Source organism: Misgurnus anguillicaudatus, chromosome 24 (genome assembly GCF_027580225.2).
Source record: "Misgurnus anguillicaudatus chromosome 24, ASM2758022v2, whole genome shotgun sequence".
Classification (NCBI taxonomy): Eukaryota; Metazoa; Chordata; class Actinopteri; order Cypriniformes; family Cobitidae; genus Misgurnus; species Misgurnus anguillicaudatus.
In genome coordinates this window covers 26503306-26524999 of record NC_073360.2, presented here as the reverse complement: position 1 = coordinate 26524999, position 21694 = coordinate 26503306, and the positions used below count along the sequence as shown (strand labels likewise).

The following is a 21694-nucleotide window of genomic DNA, read 5'->3' as shown; positions in this document are numbered from 1 at the left end:
ATCAACACAGGTAAAGAGTTGGATGCCTCATGATAAACATGGGCAAAGGTTCAAAGAACAATTTTTAAGTATGACAGGGTATTTTTGTGCTGAATGCACTTAGTCAGGATTAGTAAAAAAAATGTGACTACTGAATCTTGCGTAAGCAGTGCAGGAAGTACAGTGGAAGTCCTTATATGGGCACCTGGACCTGGAGTAGCGCACGCACACATCAAACACACCAACATCATTGTCACCAAATAAGTGCGTTGTTGTTGAGCCATCTGCTCCAGCATCAGTTAGGAGCAGAGGCTGTCCCCCTCCAAGATTTAACTATATTGCTGAAACCGTGACCCTTTAGCAGGTAGGTCGGTCAGTCAGCACAACCTGGTCATTAGGTTTCTTAGGGGGGAAAGGGGCTTTAATCCACCTCAGCCCCCCTCTATGCCCACTCGGCAGCCTGTTGACTCCAGTGAAGCACTGATACCTTGGCCCCCTCTACTTGCCCAAGGTTGCCAGCACTCCCTTCAAGGGTCCGGTGGTGAGCCTGCTGCCCCCCCAGACCCAGTCTTAGCTTTGTGTCCCGTATGCTCCCTGCGACTGTATGTGGTCCGAACATGAAGCTTCAGGACCTCAGACCAGCTCTTTATCTGTTACGAAGGACAGCATAAGGGAAAAGCTGTCTCCAAGCAGAGGCTGTCACATTGGATAGTGGACACTATTGCCCTGGCTTACCAAAAGCAGGGCATATTGTGCCCCTTTAAGCTAAGGGCACAATCTGCTAGAAGTATAGCGTCCTCTTGAGCATTGGCTTGTGGTTCCTCACTGACAAACATTTGTAGAGCTGCAGGCTGTGTGACACATTTACCAGATTCGATAGTGTTCGGGTCGAGACGGTTTCCTCCTGTTTTCTCACCATAAACCGGTAGAGCACTAAGAGCACCGGCATGGCAGAGCATCTGCTGACAGCCTTTCATTAGCTGAATTATTGAAAACCTATGTTAAGGCTTGGCGTCCAAATGAGCGATCCCTAAGCAGGATCCCATGTGTGTAATGGCTGTGGAGTAAAAACTAAGCCCACGTTTTTCCCTCGGCAGAGTTGCCTTTATGGTCTCGGCACCGGTGTAGTCTCATTAGAAAGTCACCCGAGAGATCTAGATATGCAGTAAAACCCTCTGTGGTTATAACATATTGTAATCGCCACGATGCCACATAAGAAACATCTAAGAGATGAGGCTCCACAGCATTCCCAGCTACCACTCAGGTGGGTACGCTTCCCATTGTCATCAAAGGTTACTTTACTGGGTTAAAGAATAAGTAGTGAATGGCCTCTCTGCATAACACCCTGTTCTGCCTACTTTAAAAACAAAGGGTGGAAGGTTTATGCAGGGCACTGGAAAGGGCAGCACCTGTTGAGCTTTGTAAAGGATTCCAAATACATTGGTCATTGACGTGACGTAGAAGTGAACGACTGAAAGGGAACATCACGGTAACGGATAACCCTTTAGGGAACAGAGGTGTCACGTACCGTCACCACGGCTTGCTGTTCCACTGCTGAGTCGGCCGGGCACTAGATGCTCGGCTTTCTCAGCAAAAATAGTTGATTATGCAGTGCACCTGCCTCTCATTATATAAATCTGGTTCAAAGCCCTGGTTAATATCCAACGACTTACAAGTAGCATGTCACATTGTTTCCTGGGATTGAAAACCATGACCTTTTGCACTGGTAATGCAATGCTTCACTGAGTGAGCTAAAGAACCACTATACGCATGTGAAGTTATGAGTGTTGTATATGTAATGGAGGCTAGCTAGTGAGTGAGAGGTGTGCAGTAAGTAAACCTCACTCCCCTTAAGTGGTGCTCTAGTGACAGAGGCTAGAGGTCACGGCCTTTCACCTCCTTGTTAGAGCGCCCACCTTTCATGCTAGACCGTTTGCCCGATCGAGTAGGACCATTACATACAATCCACTTTTTTGAGCTGCATCAATAAATGGCTGACAACAATGGACCCAGTACTATGAACAATTTATGATTATTACTTATATTACTATTGTCACAGGCCGGAGCGAACCACAGACTTGTGCGTCACGCTCCTCCCTAAGTTCCACCTCGAGGAGGTCCCAAGAACACCCCAATGACCAAACAACGAGGGATAAGTATAATTAAAGAAGTAAACTTTATTTAAATTATTTAAAATATAAGGGGGAATGGGAAAGGGAAATCTAAAATATGACTTCTCTCCCTCAGGGGGAGCTAGGGGGCAGAGGACATTGGAGAAGAAGTCAGGCCACCAGTGACAGGGAATGACAGGGCAAGGGTTGGGCGGAGCTCCTTCGTCCACGGCCCACTTCCTGCATTGTAGTACTCCTCGTGGCGCTCCTCTTTTCCTCCTGAGGCCAGAATAAACACAATGTAAGTATCCGGGAAGTCAATCCCAACAACCTGACTCACTCCTGCTGTATTCCCCACAGGCAGGCTCCCGTGTTCCGGGGTCTTCGGGGCAAGTGTGACCGTAGCTTGCTGCAAGGTAAGGGTGTCTCTCTTATCAGCTACTTCTGGGCCTGCAAGTTGATGGAAAGTGCAATTAGTTCCAACTTGGCTCGAGGTAGGTATTTCCTCTCTTACAGGGTTCCTCGGGACTGAACGGTTTGAGCAAGGTAAGTTTAGCTTTAGCTCGTGACAAGGTAAGTATTTCTCTCTACAGGCTTTTCTGGGTTTACGAGTCGTTGCAGAGTGGGCTTAGCTTTAGCTCGTGACAAGGTGAGTATCTCTCTCTACAGGCTTTTCTGGGTTTACGAGTCGTTGCAGAGTGGGTTTAGCTTTAGCTTGTGACAAGGTAAGTATTTCTCTCAACAGGCTTTTCTGGGTTTACGAGTCGTTGCAGAGTGGGCTTAGTTTTAGCTCGTGACAAGGTGAGTATTTCTCTCCACAGGCTTTTCTGGGTTTACGAGTCATTGCAGAGTGGGTTTAGCTTTAGCTCGTGACAAGGTGAGTATTTCTCTCTACAGGCTTTTCTAGGTTTACGCGTCGTTGCAGAGTGGGTTTAGCTTTAGCTCGTGACAAGGTAAGTATTTCTTTCTACAGGCTTTTCTGGGTTTACGAGTCTTCGTGGGGTGAATCTATCGTTAGCTGGGTACCGAGGATCAACAAGAACAGAAACCATACATCACCACAAGCATCCGACATGGCAGAGAGAAGGAAGGGCTTTTACAGACGTCCAGCGGTGGCCGATGAGACAATGTCTCGTGGGGGGTGCAGTTCAGAGTGGCACAACGAACACACGTCCGTCTTCCCGGACCAGCGCGTCCTCTTCCCTTCCTCCTGTGGGTAGGTGAAGATCTAGACGAGAAGGTAAGTATTCAACATGCACCACCACACACAGCATATATACAGCCGCCAAGATCTTCTACTGCTCCTAACACCTCCTCTGTCGTTACGTGGTTAGGTATGGCTACAGAGTTCCCCACAGTACCTCACTTAGTTGGATCCATAGGACTCCTGCTGGATGTAGTTAAGTCGTGTAGTTAATTCGTTGGATGGCCACCGTCTAGGCAACTCCCGATGGTCTCCACAGAGGCCTGGGGCCTCATGTATAAAGCATGCGTACACACAAAACAGGGCTGGAAACGTGCGTACGCCAGTTCCCACGCAAAGGTTGTGATTTATAAAAAAACAAACTTGATGGGAGAATGGGCTTGCAGGGTGGTGATTCATGTACACACACTTGCAGGTGATCTGTGATTTATAAAGGGAACATTACTTTGTTTTATAAGTCTTCATAATTTTTGGTGTATGCCATTTTTGGCTTTTGTGCGTACGTAGACTTTTAGTAAGAATCCCACGCACAGTTTTATACATGAGGCCCCTGGTCCTTCCTGGGGTGAGTACAAACAACAGGGACACGGCACAACACTGCAAAAAGCTTTGGTGTACTCACATCAAATAAATCACTCACACGCTGCACAGCACACACTCCAGTGAATAGTTTAAGGTCCGTACTCCTCTCCTGGCTGGACCGGCTCTGGGGGGGGAGGTTGAAGTCGCTACGCCGAGCGATGTCCGAACCGGGTCGTAAGTTTCGCCACCCAGCGTCAGCACAATACCCGTCCTCCGGCTCACCCACCTGTCACACACACCTGGTGGGGCCGCTATAAACAGATTATGCTCTTCATCAGTAATGTAATTATCTAGCACACACTTGGAGTTAAATATTACTCACAACTGGTATATTCCTTAATCGATCTTTCTTCTATTTCTCTTCTTCAAGGTCAATCCACCATGTAAACAACTCTACCGGTGCGACTTGCCCAGGCCTTCGTGCAAACACAGACAATAATAGATCCACCCATACAAATCCTTTGCTCACCCTTCGTTGACTTTTGACTTGTTCTCTCTCCACAGATCTCCGGGACAACTTCAACAATCATGCTTCTGCACTCGCGACTCAACCCAGCGTGCACTTCCCGATACAACAGCCCTTCCTGTCTCTTCTACTCTCCTCTTTATATTCCTCCACCCGGCATGACTCACCCAATCCCCACGCGTCACATTGTTTACACAGCTGTGCCTTATTGCATGTAATTTTGGGGATTCCCGGGGAACCTGGAAGTGCCGGTGTTTGCAGAAACCGGCCCGGGCGGAGCCTCTTCTCCCACTTCGGTTCCGCCCTACCGAGTCACTCCGTGACACTATTATTAATAATTAAAATGCTAATTTACAAAAAACAATGAACTAAGTCGTAATGAACTCATTGGCCATATGTTTAACATCTTGTGCAAAAGACAACTCTAATGTCACAAAAAGTAGCGTATGATTTTGAAAAGCTGCATTTCACTCGCAAACCCATTTTCACAATTTCCTAAAGAAAGAATAAGACAAATTGGCCTTCCAAAGTCAACCAACACGCATGGGAGTATATGTGAACTGTAAATGTAATAGTGACCAACGTATACTACATCTGCAAGTATTACATCGTTGTGCTGTCTAAAAAATATCAGGGCCCGGTTCCCCGATAACGCTCAGTCTTATATACCTAATATATATCTTACCAAAGTTGTTTACGTTCCTAAGTGTGTTCCCCCGAAGTGTCCCTTAGGAAACTTCTTAACACGCTGCCTCTAAGTTCGATGTAACAATGGTGCTGTCCCAAGTGAAGGTGCTGAATTATTTGCGATCGATCGCTCAGGGATTGATTTTGCACTTCACGCGAAGGTGCATTATGGCATTAAGAAAGACAACACGCTCTATACAAATGGAACATTACCCAAATTATTCCAGTAACATTTATTTTAACATAGTTTAAGTTATCCGTAAAATATAGACTTTTAATTAAATTATCAAATTGTCAGTAATACGGGTAGACGAACCGGGTATCCCTCGCTAATCATCCACCCTCCTTATCCCGTTGTGCCACTTGTGCCGCTTCTTGACATGGGTTTAAGGACTTAAAAAAATTATATAACACACTTTTAAACTAATGGTAAAGTACTTAACAATCAGAATTGATTGGCAAGCAGCTGTAGTACTTCTGTTTAATGCGGTATTGCTTGCCATTAATGTTTTCAATAAAACAACCTATCTACAATAAACAGAGAGAGTTAGATAAAGAATGTGGTCTGTGAAGATCCAGCAGCTCCATAATGAGTTGTTTTGGGAGGCAAATTTTTTTTATTTTGCCACTTCAGAAAAAGTGTCAGAGATTTAAGGGTTGGCGAATAAAAAAATTTGCATGGACTAAACGGTTACGCAGTTACCGGTGTTGTGTCGAAGTCTGTTCCCCCTATGTTTCCCTTTAGTTTAGTGTTTTTATAGCGTTTTTATCACATTATATGTTTATTCTTTATATACATTGAAAGTTTTAATGGCTACTGAGATGTATATGTGTGCATTTATGTAATGTATCTTGACTGTTCTTGATTGTAAGTCAATTATTTTTACAGTATGAATCACATTATATGTATAATATATATTTATTATGTATGGAAATATAACAGTTTTAAAACAAACAGTAGAGAAAAAAGAAAAGAAAAAGACAGGCTATATGTTAAAAGACATAAAACTGTCAAATATGAAATATTTAATAAATTGTATAATAGAATACATGATATTATTGCTTTTTAGTATAACCAATTGAAATCTTTAATTTATCATTAGTTCTGATACCAAATAAAGTCAACTGCATAAATAGCCCTGTATTAGTTGCAAACATATTTTATTATAAGTCTTAAAATGTCCATAACATAAAATCATTGTCAGCATACCATAGTTTGACTTGTACTGCGCTGCACTGATTTCTAAAGACTGCGGCGATAGCGTTTTGCCCTCAAACATAAGACAGAGCTTACGAATGGTCCAGACCAACCTTACGAAAGTGTGACTTACAGAAGATATACTTAGCGTACAAACGTTTTGGTAATCGTGCCATAGAGTTAAGAGAGAGGTTAAGAAATAGGTTAGGAACTACTTATCGATAAGAACGTTTTGGGAAACTGGACCCAGATCATTTTTCTTGTTCTGATATGCTTTGTTAAAATTTGCTTAACAGTCAGATATCATGCAGTTGGGAGATACTGTTTATATTTTTACAGCAATATGGACATTTAATGTTTTTATTGTTACATCCACATTATTCTTCATTAACCAGCTTTTATTCTGATAAACAGTTTTTGTGAAGATTTTTCTTTCTGAGCCACAGTACATCTCCTATGGTGCTTTTTTATCGTTTTTTTACCACTAAAATATGCCACTGTGGCTTAGAGTGTCATGTCTTTAGTTCCCTTTCAGTCGGTCACTACGACGTCACGTCGTGACCGACGAATTGCGACGTGACGTCTCCGTTCCCTTCCTTCAGGGAACGAGGGTTACATATGTAACCGAGACGTTTTCTCAGAATACAAATAAAATACATCTGCAATTGAATACATTTCTTCAGATCAATTTATTAAAAGGTATCATAACATACTGAGTAAACAACAACTAACAGTTACATTTACATTGGTGCTCTTATTACATGTGAGGACACTGAATGTGTGTGTTGATGTTGATTAAACATATACTGTACAAAACTGTATACTGTACACTTTAAATAAACACATCATTTCAGACACTGGATAACTGTTTGAGGTGTTTCCCTGTCCCGTTATGAGATAAACTCCAGACATATGGATCATAGCCTCCTTGGTTTAATGCCTATTTTTGTTTTTTGCAGTTGTGCCAGAAAGACTTTTCTCACATCATCTGTTCTTAAACAATAAATAAATGGGTTAATCATTGGTGGCAAGAGGCTATACATCATTATAATGACCAATCTCAAATCACTGCTGAACTTTATGTTAGTATTGCTAGACAAATAATTAAAACATCTGGGTAAGAAAAACAGAGCAATAATGATGAGCTGAGGACTGCAGGTGGACAAAGTCTTCAGTCTTCCTTGAGCACTCGATATACGCAGAACGGCCACAATTATAGCACAGTAAGAGAAAATAATAATAGCAAGTGAACCCAGCAGCACTATCATTCCATAAATAAAAACAGGATAACCATACTCTTCTCTGTCAGCACACGCCAGTGTTGTAATGGCAACATACTCACAGTAACAATGTACAATAGTGTTTCCTGCACAGTAAGGAAGCAGGAAAGCTCTTATGATTATCATCAGTGGGCACACCAGACCCAAAATCCAAGAGCCAAAGATCAAAATGAAAACATTTCTGTCCGTCATAATGCTGTGATATCGAAGTGGTAAACATACGGCTGCATAGCGATCTATAGCCATAACTGCCAACAGATGTGTAGGGACCGAAGCAAAATAATGCACAAAAAACATTTGAAGAAAGCAGCCCAAAAATGATATGGATCCATCTTCAAACCAATATCTGCTGATTATCTTTGGTAATGCAGTGGTGCTGAAGAGTACATCACACACAGCAAGATTTACAATGAAATAATAAACAGGCTTCTGAAGGGTCTTAGATAATACAAATAATGTAATAAATACAGCATTTCCCATCAGTGTACACACATAAACAAAAAACAGAACTGCTGATACAATGCCATAATATTGAGGCTGAAGTCCTGGAAAGCCAGAAATGACAAAATCCTTTATAAAAGTGATGTTTCCCATTCCTCACGATCAATTTGAGTCCTTTTATCACCAATTTAAGAGTTGTACACAATATACAGTTCACAGTATCAACACATTCGATTATTTAACATTTCTGAACATTTTCTAAAAGTACAAAATTATTTTTTTATAATATTGTAATCCACCATTTTTGTTAAGCCAGTGACTAGCTGGTTAAGGAGCATAGAGAAGGGCTTATATACCTCTTTTAAGAGGAACCATAAGTTGTTATAGTGGTCACGAGACAACATTATTTATATTAGAGAACATTTAAATTGCATGACGTAAAACAGCACAAAGCTCCCAGGATAATCACTGCAGTTCCTTCTCCATGATATTAGTAAAGATAATTTACCTACATTATTCCAATACTAAAGTTAAAGTATAAAATAAGATCATTAAGAAGTGTGCGGCAGTTCTTTTATTATTAAAAGAATGCAAATTGTACAGTATGACATTGGGTGTAATGGGTGTAAATATAACAATATTATCAACACAGGTAAAGAGTTGGATTCCTCATGATAAACATGGGCAAAGGTTTAAAGAACCATTTGGGTGTATGACAGTGTATTTTTGTGCTGAATGCACTTCGTCGGGATAAGTAAAAAAATTGACTACTGAATCTGTTGCGTAAGCAGTGCAGGAAATACAGTGGAAGTCCTTATATGGGCACCTGGACCTGGAATAGCGCACACACACACCAAACACACCAACATCATTGTCACCAAATAAGTGCATTGTTGTTTGTTAAGGGAAATTTAAACTTGTTCAGCGGAGTTGTGCAAGTCTGTTTGTTTAAAGCTGGGTTTTGTTGAAATGGGACAGTCCCAGTGATTAAATAACCAGGTCTTGAGTCGCAGACAGTAAGTAAAACTGCATCAAATGTCTGTTTTGTTGGCATTATATGCATATAATGTAAATGCAGAGCCGATCCTGACCTCCCTGGGGCCCTAAGCAAAATTCTGCTAAGGGGCCCTCCTACCTGACCCGTGGCCATGGTACCTGAACCGGGCCGTGAGCTATGACCCTTGAGCTTTGCCACACATTCACACCAGGTGCAAGGTGGTCACGATGGATGTGTCCTGTGCGATGGCATCCAGGCTTTGGGCTCCTGGTCCGAGACTGAATGTTTGTGTCACATAAATCGCTTGAAAGCTAGCGCTTCTGAGCTTTCACTCTTAGATTGAGGGGCATCATGTCCTTATTATTACAGAAAACACCAGGTGGTCACATACATAAATCGCTAGAACGGCATGTGCTCGAGAGCCCTGTTTAAACAGGAGGTGGACATTATTCTATAGGCAGATTGTCATCTACTCTTGTAATGGGCCATCCATGTCTCTGGCCTGCTAAACTGCAGTGCCAACATGCTGTCGAGAAATGGGATTCCTCAGGGAGAGTGGAGACTGCCTTCCCTCTCAGCTGGTTTGGGGTCAGTTCGGGAAAGCGTGAGTGGATCTTTTATGTCTGAGGAGAACATGCATTGCCTTCTGTTTTTCTTGTTGACAAACTCTCCTTTGGAGAGGACGCGTTGAATATGCCATGTCCGAGCGCCAGCAAATATGCATTTCTCTGTACTAGCTGAGCCATGGTTCCAAGAGCTGTTGAAGCTGTCGGTGCCACCAAACCCCTCACCCCCGTGAAGATACCATTGAGGAGAGATCTCCACTTACAAGCAAATCATTCGATATGGCATCTCAGCCCTGATATGTGGAAACTTCATGTGTGAAGGATGTGCGGGAATGGTTAACTGAGAGCGTGGGTACTCAACGTGCCTTCAACCAGGTGCCTTAGGTAGGCAGTGTTCCTAAATGGTGTGAGCAGAACACACTAGACCCGATTAACTGTCCTGTGCGTGATGTGTTGGCATTCCTACTGCACTGTATGCATTACTTTCTACAGGCTTGAGGGAGCTTTCTTTGAAAACTGTTCTCCTCTTAGCCTTGGCATCAGCTGAGCGAATAGGGGACTTACAAGTGCTCTTGGTGTATGCTTACTGCATGCAGTTTTGCCAAATGACTGCAACATTACATTGAAACCCAAAACTAGTTATTTCTTCTGTGCTCTACTGAGGCTGAATCTTCCTTGCTGCCAGTGCGCCATTATGTGATACAGTCTGCCATACAGTAGCTCCAACATCTGATGCAATGTTGAAATATATTTAGATTCAGTGATATCCTATAATCTTTGCTATGAGAGAATAAGAGCTTTTATTCAAAGCTGAGTCATTTTAAGAAGCTTACAGGCTGTCAAACTGTTACTGTTATTGGTTTTCTTTAGATTTCTGCTTTGTATATTTACACAGATCTGTATATTTACACAGACCTTCTGTTCTCAAACAATAAATAAATGAATTAATCATTGGAGGTAGGCAGGCTATACATCAGTGGTTCCCAAACTTTTTCAGCGTGCGGCCCCCCTTGTGTATGGTGCATTCCTTCGCGGCCCCCCAAAGAAAATTTGTGACAAAAAACTGTTCTAAACTCAACATTTTACTAAAACACATATTATACAAAAAAGTAGTGCTTTTGGTTAGTAGCCTTATTTTTTATGTATAATTATACAGAATTCATGATAAATTAATGTATTTTATAAAATGTCATAAAACTGGTGCCCCCCTGGCACCATCTCGCGGCCCCCCTGGGGGCCCCGCCCCCCAGTTTGAAAACCCCTGCTATACATCACATTTATATCCACCTGAACATCAGTACTGAACTTTATGTTAATATTACACTATGTATATTACAATAAACAATAAGATAATAAGATGTGGTACTGCTGGGGACTGCAGGTGTAGAAAGTCTTCAGTCTTCCTTGAGAGCTCAATATACACAGAACAGCCACAATGATAGCACAGTAAGAGAAAACAATAATAGCAAGTGAACCCAGCAGCACTATCATTGAATTAATGAAAGTTATCAACATCATTTATATCAGAGAACATTCAAAATGCAGAACAAAAGCTCCCAGGATAATCACTGCAGTTCGTTTCCTATGATATGAATGATGTTTATTTACCTATGTTATTCCTAACACAGACCAACAATAAAGTTTAGGGATAAAATATTGAGATCATTAAGAAGTTTGTGACTGTTAAATATTTAATAGGTTTATGATAAATACATGTAATCAATAGGTATAATAATGCAGAACTAAATCTTCTAAGAACATAACTGTCCAGAGTTTAAAAAGATGCAACTGTGTAGTGTAAGTCTATAAAAAGTCTTGACTTTTGTTAATTTTTTTGTAGCTTTCAAACATTTTTCTACCATAAATGTATTGTAGACGGTTTTACTCCTGTAAATATTTTCAAAAATACAATGTATTCTTCATGAAAGAGCTAATAATACATTGTTTCAGGTAAGGTTTGGGGTATGGTTAACATTATCAATAAAATTATTAAAGGGAAATTATAGCAATCTTTAAGTTATGAAAGATTTGTAGATGTTTTACGTTTTGTAGCTATGAAAATGTAATAGTGCTATGATGAGATGTTGCAAAGACATCTACACTGTACACTTCAGCATCTATTTAAACTTACAAAAAAGTATGTTTTGTGCTTTTGAAAGTTACGTATTAATACTATGTATTAATAGTGAAAGGACATACCTAAATGGAAAATGAAAAAGTATCAGTTCTTGTACAAAAAAGTAGTTTAAAATAATAATAATAAAAAAGTAAGGGGAGACCCCTTTTGTACTTTGATGTGTAGTTCCCTGGTGAGATTTACTGTAGCTATAAAAAAAAAACGCAATTACAATGTATCCATTATTAAAGAGCTTTACAATTATACAATATAAGTAATACAATAGCAGACCGAATAGCCTTTTACAGTGCATCAATCAGGTGTGTCTTTCTATCCATATGTTCTATTCAGTTTTCACAATGTAGGTCTATGGCAAAAAATCTACTTCATGTTTTCATGTTCATGTATCAAAATCTGCAATATGATTCATTTGGTTTAAGTTGTTATGTCAACGGATATACAAACTGTTTATGCAAGCTATTGTATTGGTTAAAGCAGTCAATATTACATCATTGTGTTGTCTGAATGCTCTTGCTAGGGTTGTATCAATGGATATATATTTGGATTCAGTGACAAACATATTCAGTGATCTTTGCTATGAGAGAATAAGAGCTTTTATTGACAGCTGAGTCATTTAAAGAAGCTTACAGGCTGTCAAGCTGTTACTGTTATTGGTTACTCAGGTTTTTTTTTTTAGATGTATGCTTTGTATATGTATACAGATCTGTTTAAAATATTATGTCGTTTGAATACAAATTAACATACGGGTGTATTTCTAGCATTTGACAATTGTACTTCTATGACAATTTTGTGAATTTCTTAAATTTTAAACTATTCTTGTTATTTCTGTTTTTAACACTTGCAGAAAATCTAACACAACGTTATCATGAATTCCAGTCTTTCCTTGAATGTCTCAATTGTGCGTCCTGAATACTTTTTCATCGCTGGACTTACGGGTGTACCATACAGCCACTATTATTATATTTTCTTATTTTGCACTTACATTATTGCTGTAATTGGGAACTGTACAGTTCTTTTCATTATAGCCTTTGACAGAAGTCTGCACAGCCCAAAGTACATTGGTGTGTTTAATTTGGCTTTGGCTGACTTTGGTGAAACTAATGCTTTGATTCCTAACATGATGAGGACGTTTCTTTTTGAGTCACAGTACATCTCCTATAATGCTTGTTTGGCAAACATGTTTTTTGTTTTCTTCTTTAGTACAATGCAATGTTCCACACTTGTTGTTCTGGCATATGATCGGTTTGTTGCAATTTGCCTGCCACTCAGATATAACACCATTGTGACTAATACTGTCATGTCTTTAATATGTTCAGCAATATGGGCATTTAATGGTTTTAATGTAGGCACAGCAGTGCTGTTGATCAACCGACTTTCATTCTGTAAATCAAATGTAGTGCCAAGCTATTTTTGTGATCATGGACCAGTGTATAAGTTGGCATGTAATGACCGAAGCATTAATGCTGTTTTAGCAGTATTTAACATATGTTTATACCTTATAGCACCATTGATCCTAATAGTGCTATCATATCTTGGCATTTTTCTTGCCTTAAGTAAAATCACAACTTGGGAAGGACGTTTGAAAGCTTTGAAGACCTGTGTTTCTCACCTGCTGTTGGTAACTTCACTATTTCTTCCCATTATTTGCATTTATCTTATTGCATCAACAACTTATCTCTCCCCCAATTCAAGAATTATTAGCGCATCTCTGGCATATGCAACTCCACCAATGTTAAATCCCATTATTTATGTTTTAAACACAGCTGAAATAAAACTTTTAATTAAAAAAGTGTTTAAAAACAGGTCTGTACCAAGTTAAGGTATATTAAATGGATTATAATTTTTTTGATTTTTGATGTTTTGAATTAAAGCATGAATTACTTTTATGGTCAATTAATCATTAATATTATATTTGTTGTTAACATTTGTTCTTTAAAAACATTTATGTATACAGTAGCTCTACACTTAAGGTTGGAAAAGTACTGTAGTGATAAACTGTTTACTGATTCATTCATTCTTACCTATATTTATTTGTGCTCCTTGTATTTTTAATTACTGACCACAAGACAAAACAAACAGAAAAATATTACATATTTTGTCACAACTTCAATGAAATATAATTAATGCTTTCCAGATGGCCATGTTTGTTTGCTTATTTGATTTGTTTTGGATTTATTCGTGGGGAGAATTAATTGCTCCGTACACGTTGAGGGGAGGACAATTTGGCATCTTCAATTCACCTAACCTGCATGTTTTTGGCCTGTGGCTGTGGAAGGAAACCAGAGTACCAGAAATAAACCCACTGTGACAGTGAACTTTCATCCTGTAAATCTGCTGTAATACACAGTCAGTGCCATCAAATCTGTCAAGGCTGTTTGTCATTTATCCAGTCTTTAATCTGCACTTGTATGGCTGTATTTATGTTTTCTTTCTCATCATTTGTGTTTGACATCCAGCTAAAATAAAAGATTGTACAGTTATTTTGTTTGTTTGTTTGTTTATTCTTAATGCCAGCTGTATTCATGGCAAGAACTGATTAATCCATAAACAATTTTATCCACGCAAGTTAATTCACAGACATGTTAATAGAGGGGCAATTGCATCTCTAATTCACCTAACTTGCACGTTTTTGGCCTGTGGAAGGAAACCAGAGTACACTGAGATGGGAAGAACATGCAAACTCCACACAAAAAAACACCTTACCTTCCAGGGACCTTCTTGCTGTCCCACCCCCCGTACAGTTATAAATCAAGTGGATTACTAAATATTTCTAATATAAGATTTTGATATAAGAAAATAGAGATTGATGGCTGAATTAGTAGTGTTGTTAGTAGTTTCTCTGTCTAGCTGTATCTTAAACTAAATTTAAACTAAAAACATCATAGAAACATTTGCAACTTGCTTTTACCACGAGATTAAGTTCATATGTTGTTGTTATACATATTATTATGCCCAAAATGAAACAAAGTGAGAAAAGACTAATATTTAAGGCATGTTAAATTACATGCCTTAAAGTACCGAGCTTCTGCCCCCCCCCCCTTGACAAGCCAAGCAAATCAATGTTGAAGATTTCCGATTTTTGGTATAATACCAAACCTTGACTCAAGGGGGCTACTGTACCCCCGGACATGGACCCGTTATTTGTCCAATGGCCAATTATGGGTGTCATAGGTCCAGCCACACCCTCGACCCCCCAAAGTACACGGAGCCATTATTTGTCCATTATCCCATTAATTGTATGGAAATCACATACCAACCCCCCCCCCCCAGGTACACGGACCCGTTATTTTTCCATTTTCTACTTAGTTGTATGGAAAACACCCCGCCCCCAAAGTACACAAACCCATTATTTGTCCATTAACCCATTAAATGTATGGAAACCACCCCCGACCCCCCCAGGTACACGGACCCGTTAATTGTCCATTTACCCATTACTTGTATGGACCCCCCAAAGTACATAGACCCATTATTTGTCCATTAACCCATTAATTGTATGGAAATCGCCCCCAATCTCTCCAGGTACATGGACCCGCTATTTGTTCATTTACCCATTAGATGTATGGAATTCATTACCAAACACCACCTGCCTCCCACCCCTTTATTTGCCACGGACCCTTTATTTGTCTATTTACTCAATATTTGTACGGGAGGTCTTACGAACCCCCCCATGTGCCCCCCCATGTCCACTGGCCCATTAGTAGTCTAATTGCCCATTATTGTTGTATTGTTGTATAGACCACATTTTATACCTATAAATTTTATTACCCCAACACGGTCGATGCCCTGATCGAGACAAGGTCACTTTCGCGCACGTGCGACACGTACACAAACCCACATTTTATTTTTGAATGGAATAATGTGCATGTGTAGGGGCCGTAGCTCCACCCCACGCGCGACATGTTACCATCCCAACGCATGTTTCTGCGCATGGCCCAACCCCCTCTTCATGCGTGAGCAGTTTGAGAGTAATCCGGGAATGTTTTATATTCAAGCACTGAATTTAAGCCTTTTTTACACAATTTGAATAGCTCCGGTCCCGAGAGGGCCATGCCCTGTTAGAAAGAACTATTGCCGGGCTTTCCAACGAACCCATATACAATTCTCTCCTACCTTATCTGTCTGAGAAACAGAGCTCTGAATACAAGCTTTTTTCACCAATTTTCACAAACAAAAAACACTGTCCCAAGTCTTTTTCACCCATATTCAAATACCCTTAGCCCGCCCACTAGAGTGCCATGACCTTGGGATTGTTGGAAAGGTCTAGTGTGGGTCTTTGCAACGAAGCCACATGCAGGTATCCTCAGGGGCGCCGTAAGGGGGGGAAAAGTTAGGACGATTCTAAGGGCCCATGAACTTTTGAGGGCCCCAGCCAAGGACTGTGCCGCAAATGCAACCCCCTTAAGCTGAGCCCTCTTAGCTCCGCCCCCGTCTTTACTCTGCGTGTTAGCGCAGTCTTCAATCCACGGTCTCACAGTGTGCATGAACTTCACAAGAGAGCAAGGTGTGTGTATTTACTGCTATTTGCTATGATATCTGCATATGTGCGCATCCTTACTATAAATGCAGTTTACACAATGTGACGCCTGGAGCAATACAATGCAGTTTTCTTTCTGCTGTAAAGTCTTCGCTCTGTTCGCCTCAGTTTAAAAATAAACAAGGTGATTTACGTTCCCTGTTTTATGTTATGATTCTAACGGAAGTCAGCCCTTATAAGCTGTTTTAATTAACGTAGCCCGTATAAGCTAGTTAACATAAACTAGAAATGCGATCGGTTACACACTCTAATGTTTTGCAAAGCAATATGGAAGGATTTTTATGCAGTCGTGAATCGAGTTGATTGTGATAAAACTGAAATGCAACTAAGGCTAAACTAGTCCAGTTATGTATATTAAAGCTTCTCACCTTGCAACAGCTTTAAGAAATCAATGGAAATCTATGTTGTAATCTGCTATAGTTGTCATTCATTTCATTTTAGAGTCACGTTGATTAAAAAACAGTCTGAAGAATCATTTAATAACAGTATAGCTGTTTTCTCGAGTTCACAGTTTCAATCATCTGTCGTTATTTTTGCTTTACTGAAGCTGCTGGTGTGTGAAACTTGTTCTTTACCTTATAAATAATGCTAATAATTATAATACAGGCTTTGGTCAAGCATTGTTGACCCAGTCTTATTTGAGGCATAAGGTAACTGTATGGTTGCATGGTTGTTGTTTGCCATTTTTAAATGTTACAATGTCATAGGTGTGTGTAACAGCTCAAGTATACAGTATGTCACTGAGACTGCCTGTAAAAATCAGACTAAAGTCTCAAATCTTATTTTAAGATAAAAAGCATCACAGTTTAATGTCAAGCATTAATTTCACTATGATTTCAATCGTTGACATGACATTACTCAGTCAATATTAAAGATATCAAGTTTATATTTTCACAAAGTGTTCTTTACATTATGTAAGATGAATTTATGTGGAAAACAGTAAATCACAAATAAATACTTCAGCTGGTTTTTCACAGGCATGGTCACATTTATCTTTAATCTTTAAGAACGTTGCATTTTCTCTGAATATTTGATTAATGTACTGTATTTTTCAATTAAAGAGTTCACACTTACAAATAAGTAAGATAGAATTAATGATATGCGTATTTGGCATGCTGTCCGAGGAGAGGGCTCTGAGCTCGGCATTTGGCCCGAGCCCGGAGCACTCCTCAACAAAGAGAAGGCTCCGGGGTCTGTATTAGGCCCGAACCCAGAACACCCCCCTGTATTCAGGTTAGGAAGTAACCAAGTAAGTGTGAGGAGACGGGGTGGTGGGGTGCTAAGAACTATCGAAGAACGTAGGTGAGTTGGCTGCATGTTTATATATGCTTCCACTGATGCCGATCAGGTGGACGCCTGATTGCTGATTGTTGACAGCTGGTCGTAATTACTAGATCGATTGGCAGATTATTTGAACGTGCTCCTCTCTAACTTTGTTAATAAAACATCATTTAAATTTACATTGCACAATAAATTATCTTAGCTGCAGACATTGTAGGTGTCTATAAATACTGATAATTGTGGTCATAACAATAGAAAAATAAATAGTTCTGTATTATTAAATTACAGACAAAGATTTTGAATAGCTACAGTAGGTTGGATTGTATGTTTGGTGCGAAATGGCGCCCCTGGGGTATCCTAACACACTGAGTAAACAACAACTAACAGTTACATTTACATTGGTGATCTTATTACATGTACAGGACACTGAATGTGTGTGTTGATGTTGATGAAACTGTTATTAAATTAACAAAAACATATACTGTACAAAACTGTATACTGTACACATTAAACAAACACATCATTTCAGACACTGGACAACTGTCTGAGGTGTTTTCCTGTCTTGTCATGAGATAAACTCCAGACATATGGATCATGACCTCCTTGGTTAAATGCCTATTTTTGTCCTTTGCAATTGTGCCACTAAGACTTTTCTCACCTCATCTGTTCTTAAACAATAAATAAATGGATTAATCATTGGTGGCAAGAGGCTATACAACATTATAATAACCAATCGCAAATCACTACTGAACGTTATGTTAAAATTGCTAGACAAATAATTAAACCATCTGGGTAAGAAAAACAGAGCAATAATGATGAGCTGAGGACTGCAGGTGGACAAAGTCTTCAGTCTTCCCTGAGCACTCGATATACGCAGAACGGCCACAATGATAGCACAGTAAGAGAAAACAATAATAGCAAGTGAACACAGCAGCACTATCATTCCATAAATAAAAGCAGGATAACTATACTCTTCTCTGTCAGCACACGCCAGTGTTGTAATGGCAATATGCTCACAGTAACAATGTACAATAGTGTTTCCCGCACAGTAAGGAAGTGGGTAAGCTCTTATGATTATCATCAGTGGGTCCACCAGACCCAAAATCCAAGAGCCAAAGATTAAAATGAAAACATTTCTGTCTGACATAATGCTGTGATATCGAAGTGGTAAACATATGGCTGCAAAGCGATCTATAGCCATAACTGACAACAGACGTGCAGTGACGGCACCAAAATAATGCACAAAAAACATTTGAAGAAAGCAGCCCAAAAATGATATGGATCCATCTTCAAACCAATACCTGCTGATTATCTTTGGTAATGCAGTGGTGCTGAAGAGTACATCACACACAGCAAGATTTACAATGAAATAATATACAGGCTTCTTAAGGGTCTTAGATAATACAAATAATGTAATAAATACAGCATTGCCCATCAGTGTACACACATAAACAAAAAACAGAACTGCTGATACAATGCCATAATATTGAGGCTGAAGTCCTGGAAAGCCAGAAATGACAAAATCCTTTATAAAAGTGATGTTTCCCATTGACACGATGAATTGAAGTTCTTTTTAGCACAAATGGTAAGTTCTTTATGTACCCAATGTACAGTTCACAGTATCAACACATTAGATTATTTAACATTTCTGAAGATTTTCTAAAAGCACAAAATGAATTTTGACATTGTAATCCACCAGTTTTGTTAAGCCTGTGATTAGCTGGTTAAGGAACGTAGAGGAGGGCTTACAGTGTACTCATAATGAACCATAGTAACAATAAGTGGTTATAGTTAGTCATCACCAGACAACATCATTTATATCAGAGAACATTCAAAAATGCATGACGTAAAACAGCACAAAGCTCCCAGGATAATCACTGCAGTTCTTTACCTATGGTATGAGTAAAGATAATTTACCTACATTATTCCAACAATAAAGTTAAAGTATAAAATATTAAGATAATTAAAAGTGTGTGACAATTCTTTTATTAGTAAATATTGTAAATTGTAAAGTATGACATTAATGGGTGTAAATTTAACAATCCTGATCTAAAGCTTTCTAGAACATAAAGTAAAAAGTTTTTATGGGGGGTGGGGTCCTAATGATATTTGTATGCATTCTGACTTATTAACAAAGGTAAAGCGTTGGATTCCTCATGCTAATGCGGCTTTCACATAGGATGCGGTGTGCGCTGCGCTATGAAACCCATTCATTTCAATGGCTTGCGCCACGCGAGGGCGGTTTTTTGTTGCGCCGAGCAAAGCGCGAGAATGAATGAGGGGGAAGAGTGAATGATGAGGATAATGGTGCCGGTGATGGAGTCCTGACAAAGCACCATCCGAGCGGCATAATCTCTTTATTTTACTCCTTCATGATAACAAATCCTGAAGCAATTACAAGAAGCTGGTGACATTGTTGAACCTGCACTAAGCAGACGGACGTCCCTCTCAGCAGTCAGATGGTGCGACTTTGCTCTCCCTGCATGGAATCCATCCACCTGTCGGATTCTCATGTGCTTTGTTTGCTTTCACTGGATCAGTCTGCCTGCACTGTGATGACTAAGCACAACATCACCTTTAGTTCCATGCTGCTGCTGCCGAGCCGCTGGCAGTGGCGCTGCCAATGAAAGAAGATGAGCTCATGTTGGCACCTCACCGTGAGCCTCCACCCCCTCGCTTGCCAGTGCAAGTCGCCACTGAGAACCTGGGAGTCTATTTCCTATGGGACTGCAGAAGAGGATGACAAGTCAATGTCTCTGGCAGCGGAGTAACAGGGACTGGGATCAGTCCTTAGAGCGTCATTCTGATGCAGAGAACCCAACGTTTTTCTATGACGAGCTAGTCCATATCCTGTCTATAGCCATGCAGGCCTTCTGGCAAGCTGCTGACTCTGCTAAGGCTTTTAGAGCTCCTGGGTCATATGACAACCTCGGTGATGGTTGTACCTCTCGAGTTGATGCATATGAGATTGCTTCAGCTATGGCCTCATGACCAAATTCCATGGTGACACCACAATACACGGAGGGTTTCTACTCTTCAGTGTGCCATTGTTTTATCAGTCTGTGGTCAGACTTAGCTTCTGGTGGACCGGTGGTCCCTCAAGCAAGTCTGCAGATGCATCATAGTTCTATGTCCTATGCATCATGCCGCTGTGCGATGTGTGATCTCTGGATTGCCTTGAACTATTCACAGTCTGCTTTCCCTGATGAGGTTTTTTGACCGCTGGTCCTGGGTGAGCATGTGTTGGTTCATCCCGTCAGCATGAGAACGATATGTCTCAGTATGTCTCGCCACATTCTGCAGCTCGCCCATCACCCTCTTCTTTCTGGAATCAACCAAGACTCAGGTCTCTGTGTTTTTTTCACATTTCATGACCACTAACATGCACCAGGTTTTTTTGCTTCATGGCAGGTTACATGGTGTGGGGATTGATAGTTCCACCCCCAGGTGGTTCAAATGATATGGGTATGGTTCTATGAGGCTTAAGGGCCTCATAGGATTCCTCCATTGTGCACTGTGGTATTCTTTGTCTGAGGCTCTCTTCAGCAAAGAATACTCTAGGTCACAGCTGAACCCAGGGCTTTTTGGATGCTTTTCCCCAGTGAGCCTGTTACATCTCTCCTGGCTATTCAGGAAGTGTTAAGAGCGGGGTGGCCCTTTTCTGGTCCACCTGCTTATGGTTCATGGAGTTTACACTCCTGGTGACCATCCCTCCCTCGCCAGGTCCCCTTAAGTAAGAAACTTTAGGGGGGACACAACTTCACACTCTAAACCAGACATCTGGAATGTGAATGTCATCATCCGATCTAGAGCCCACTTTACATGGTAGCTCTATGACCTGAAATGATGTCTTTTCATGACCTATAGCAGTGGTTCATAAACTTTTTCAGCCTGCGGCCCCCTTTGTGTACGGTGCATTCCTTCGCGGCCCCCCAAAGAAAATTTGTAACAAAAAACTGTTCTAAATCTCAACATTTTAATTAAAAAAAACATTAAATTATACAAAACGATACATTAATGTATTTCATAAAACTAGGGCCCCCTGGCAACATCTCGCGGCCCCCAGTTTGAAAAACACTGGCTTATAGCACCATTGATCCTAATAGTACTATTATATCTTGGCTTTTTTACCTTGAGTAAAATCACAACTTGGGAAGGACGTTTGAAAGCTTTGAAGACCTGTGTTTCTCACCTGCTGTTGGTAACTTCACTATTTCTTCACATTATTTGC

At 40.3% G+C, this 21694-nt stretch overlaps 3 protein-coding genes across 3 annotated transcripts; 1 reads left to right on the top strand and 2 right to left on the bottom strand.

Moving 5' to 3' along the window:
• Nucleotides 1–7144: 7144 nt before the first annotated feature.
• On the bottom strand, nt 7145–8143 carry LOC129438867 (olfactory receptor 4B13-like). Its single transcript, XM_055197768.2, has one exon. The coding sequence runs from the start codon at nt 8099–8101 to the stop codon at nt 7145–7147; it is 957 nt and encodes a 318-aa protein (XP_055053743.2). The 5' UTR covers nt 8102–8143.
• Nucleotides 8144–12513: 4370 nt separating this feature from the next.
• On the top strand, nt 12514–13467 carry LOC129438866 (olfactory receptor 52E4-like). Its single transcript, XM_055197767.2, has one exon. The coding sequence runs from the start codon at nt 12514–12516 to the stop codon at nt 13465–13467; it is 954 nt and encodes a 317-aa protein (XP_055053742.2).
• A 4603-nt stretch (nt 13468–18070) lies between these two features.
• Nucleotides 18071–19012, bottom strand: LOC129438865 (olfactory receptor 4B13-like). Its single transcript, XM_055197766.2, has one exon. The coding sequence runs from the start codon at nt 19010–19012 to the stop codon at nt 18071–18073; it is 942 nt and encodes a 313-aa protein (XP_055053741.2).
• Between the last annotated feature and the right edge of the window lie 2682 nt (nt 19013–21694).

What these genes read in the sequence shown, in the direction of transcription:
- LOC129438866 (XM_055197767.2), top strand. Translation starts at nt 12,514, where the DNA reads ATGAATTCCAGTCTTTCCTTGAATGTCTCAATTGTGCGTCCTGAATAC.
- LOC129438865 (XM_055197766.2), bottom strand. Translation starts at nt 19,012, where the DNA reads ATGGGAAACATCACTTTTATAAAGGATTTTGTCATTTCTGGCTTTCCA.
- LOC129438867 (XM_055197768.2), bottom strand. Translation starts at nt 8,101, where the DNA reads ATGGGAAACATCACTTTTATAAAGGATTTTGTCATTTCTGGCTTTCCA.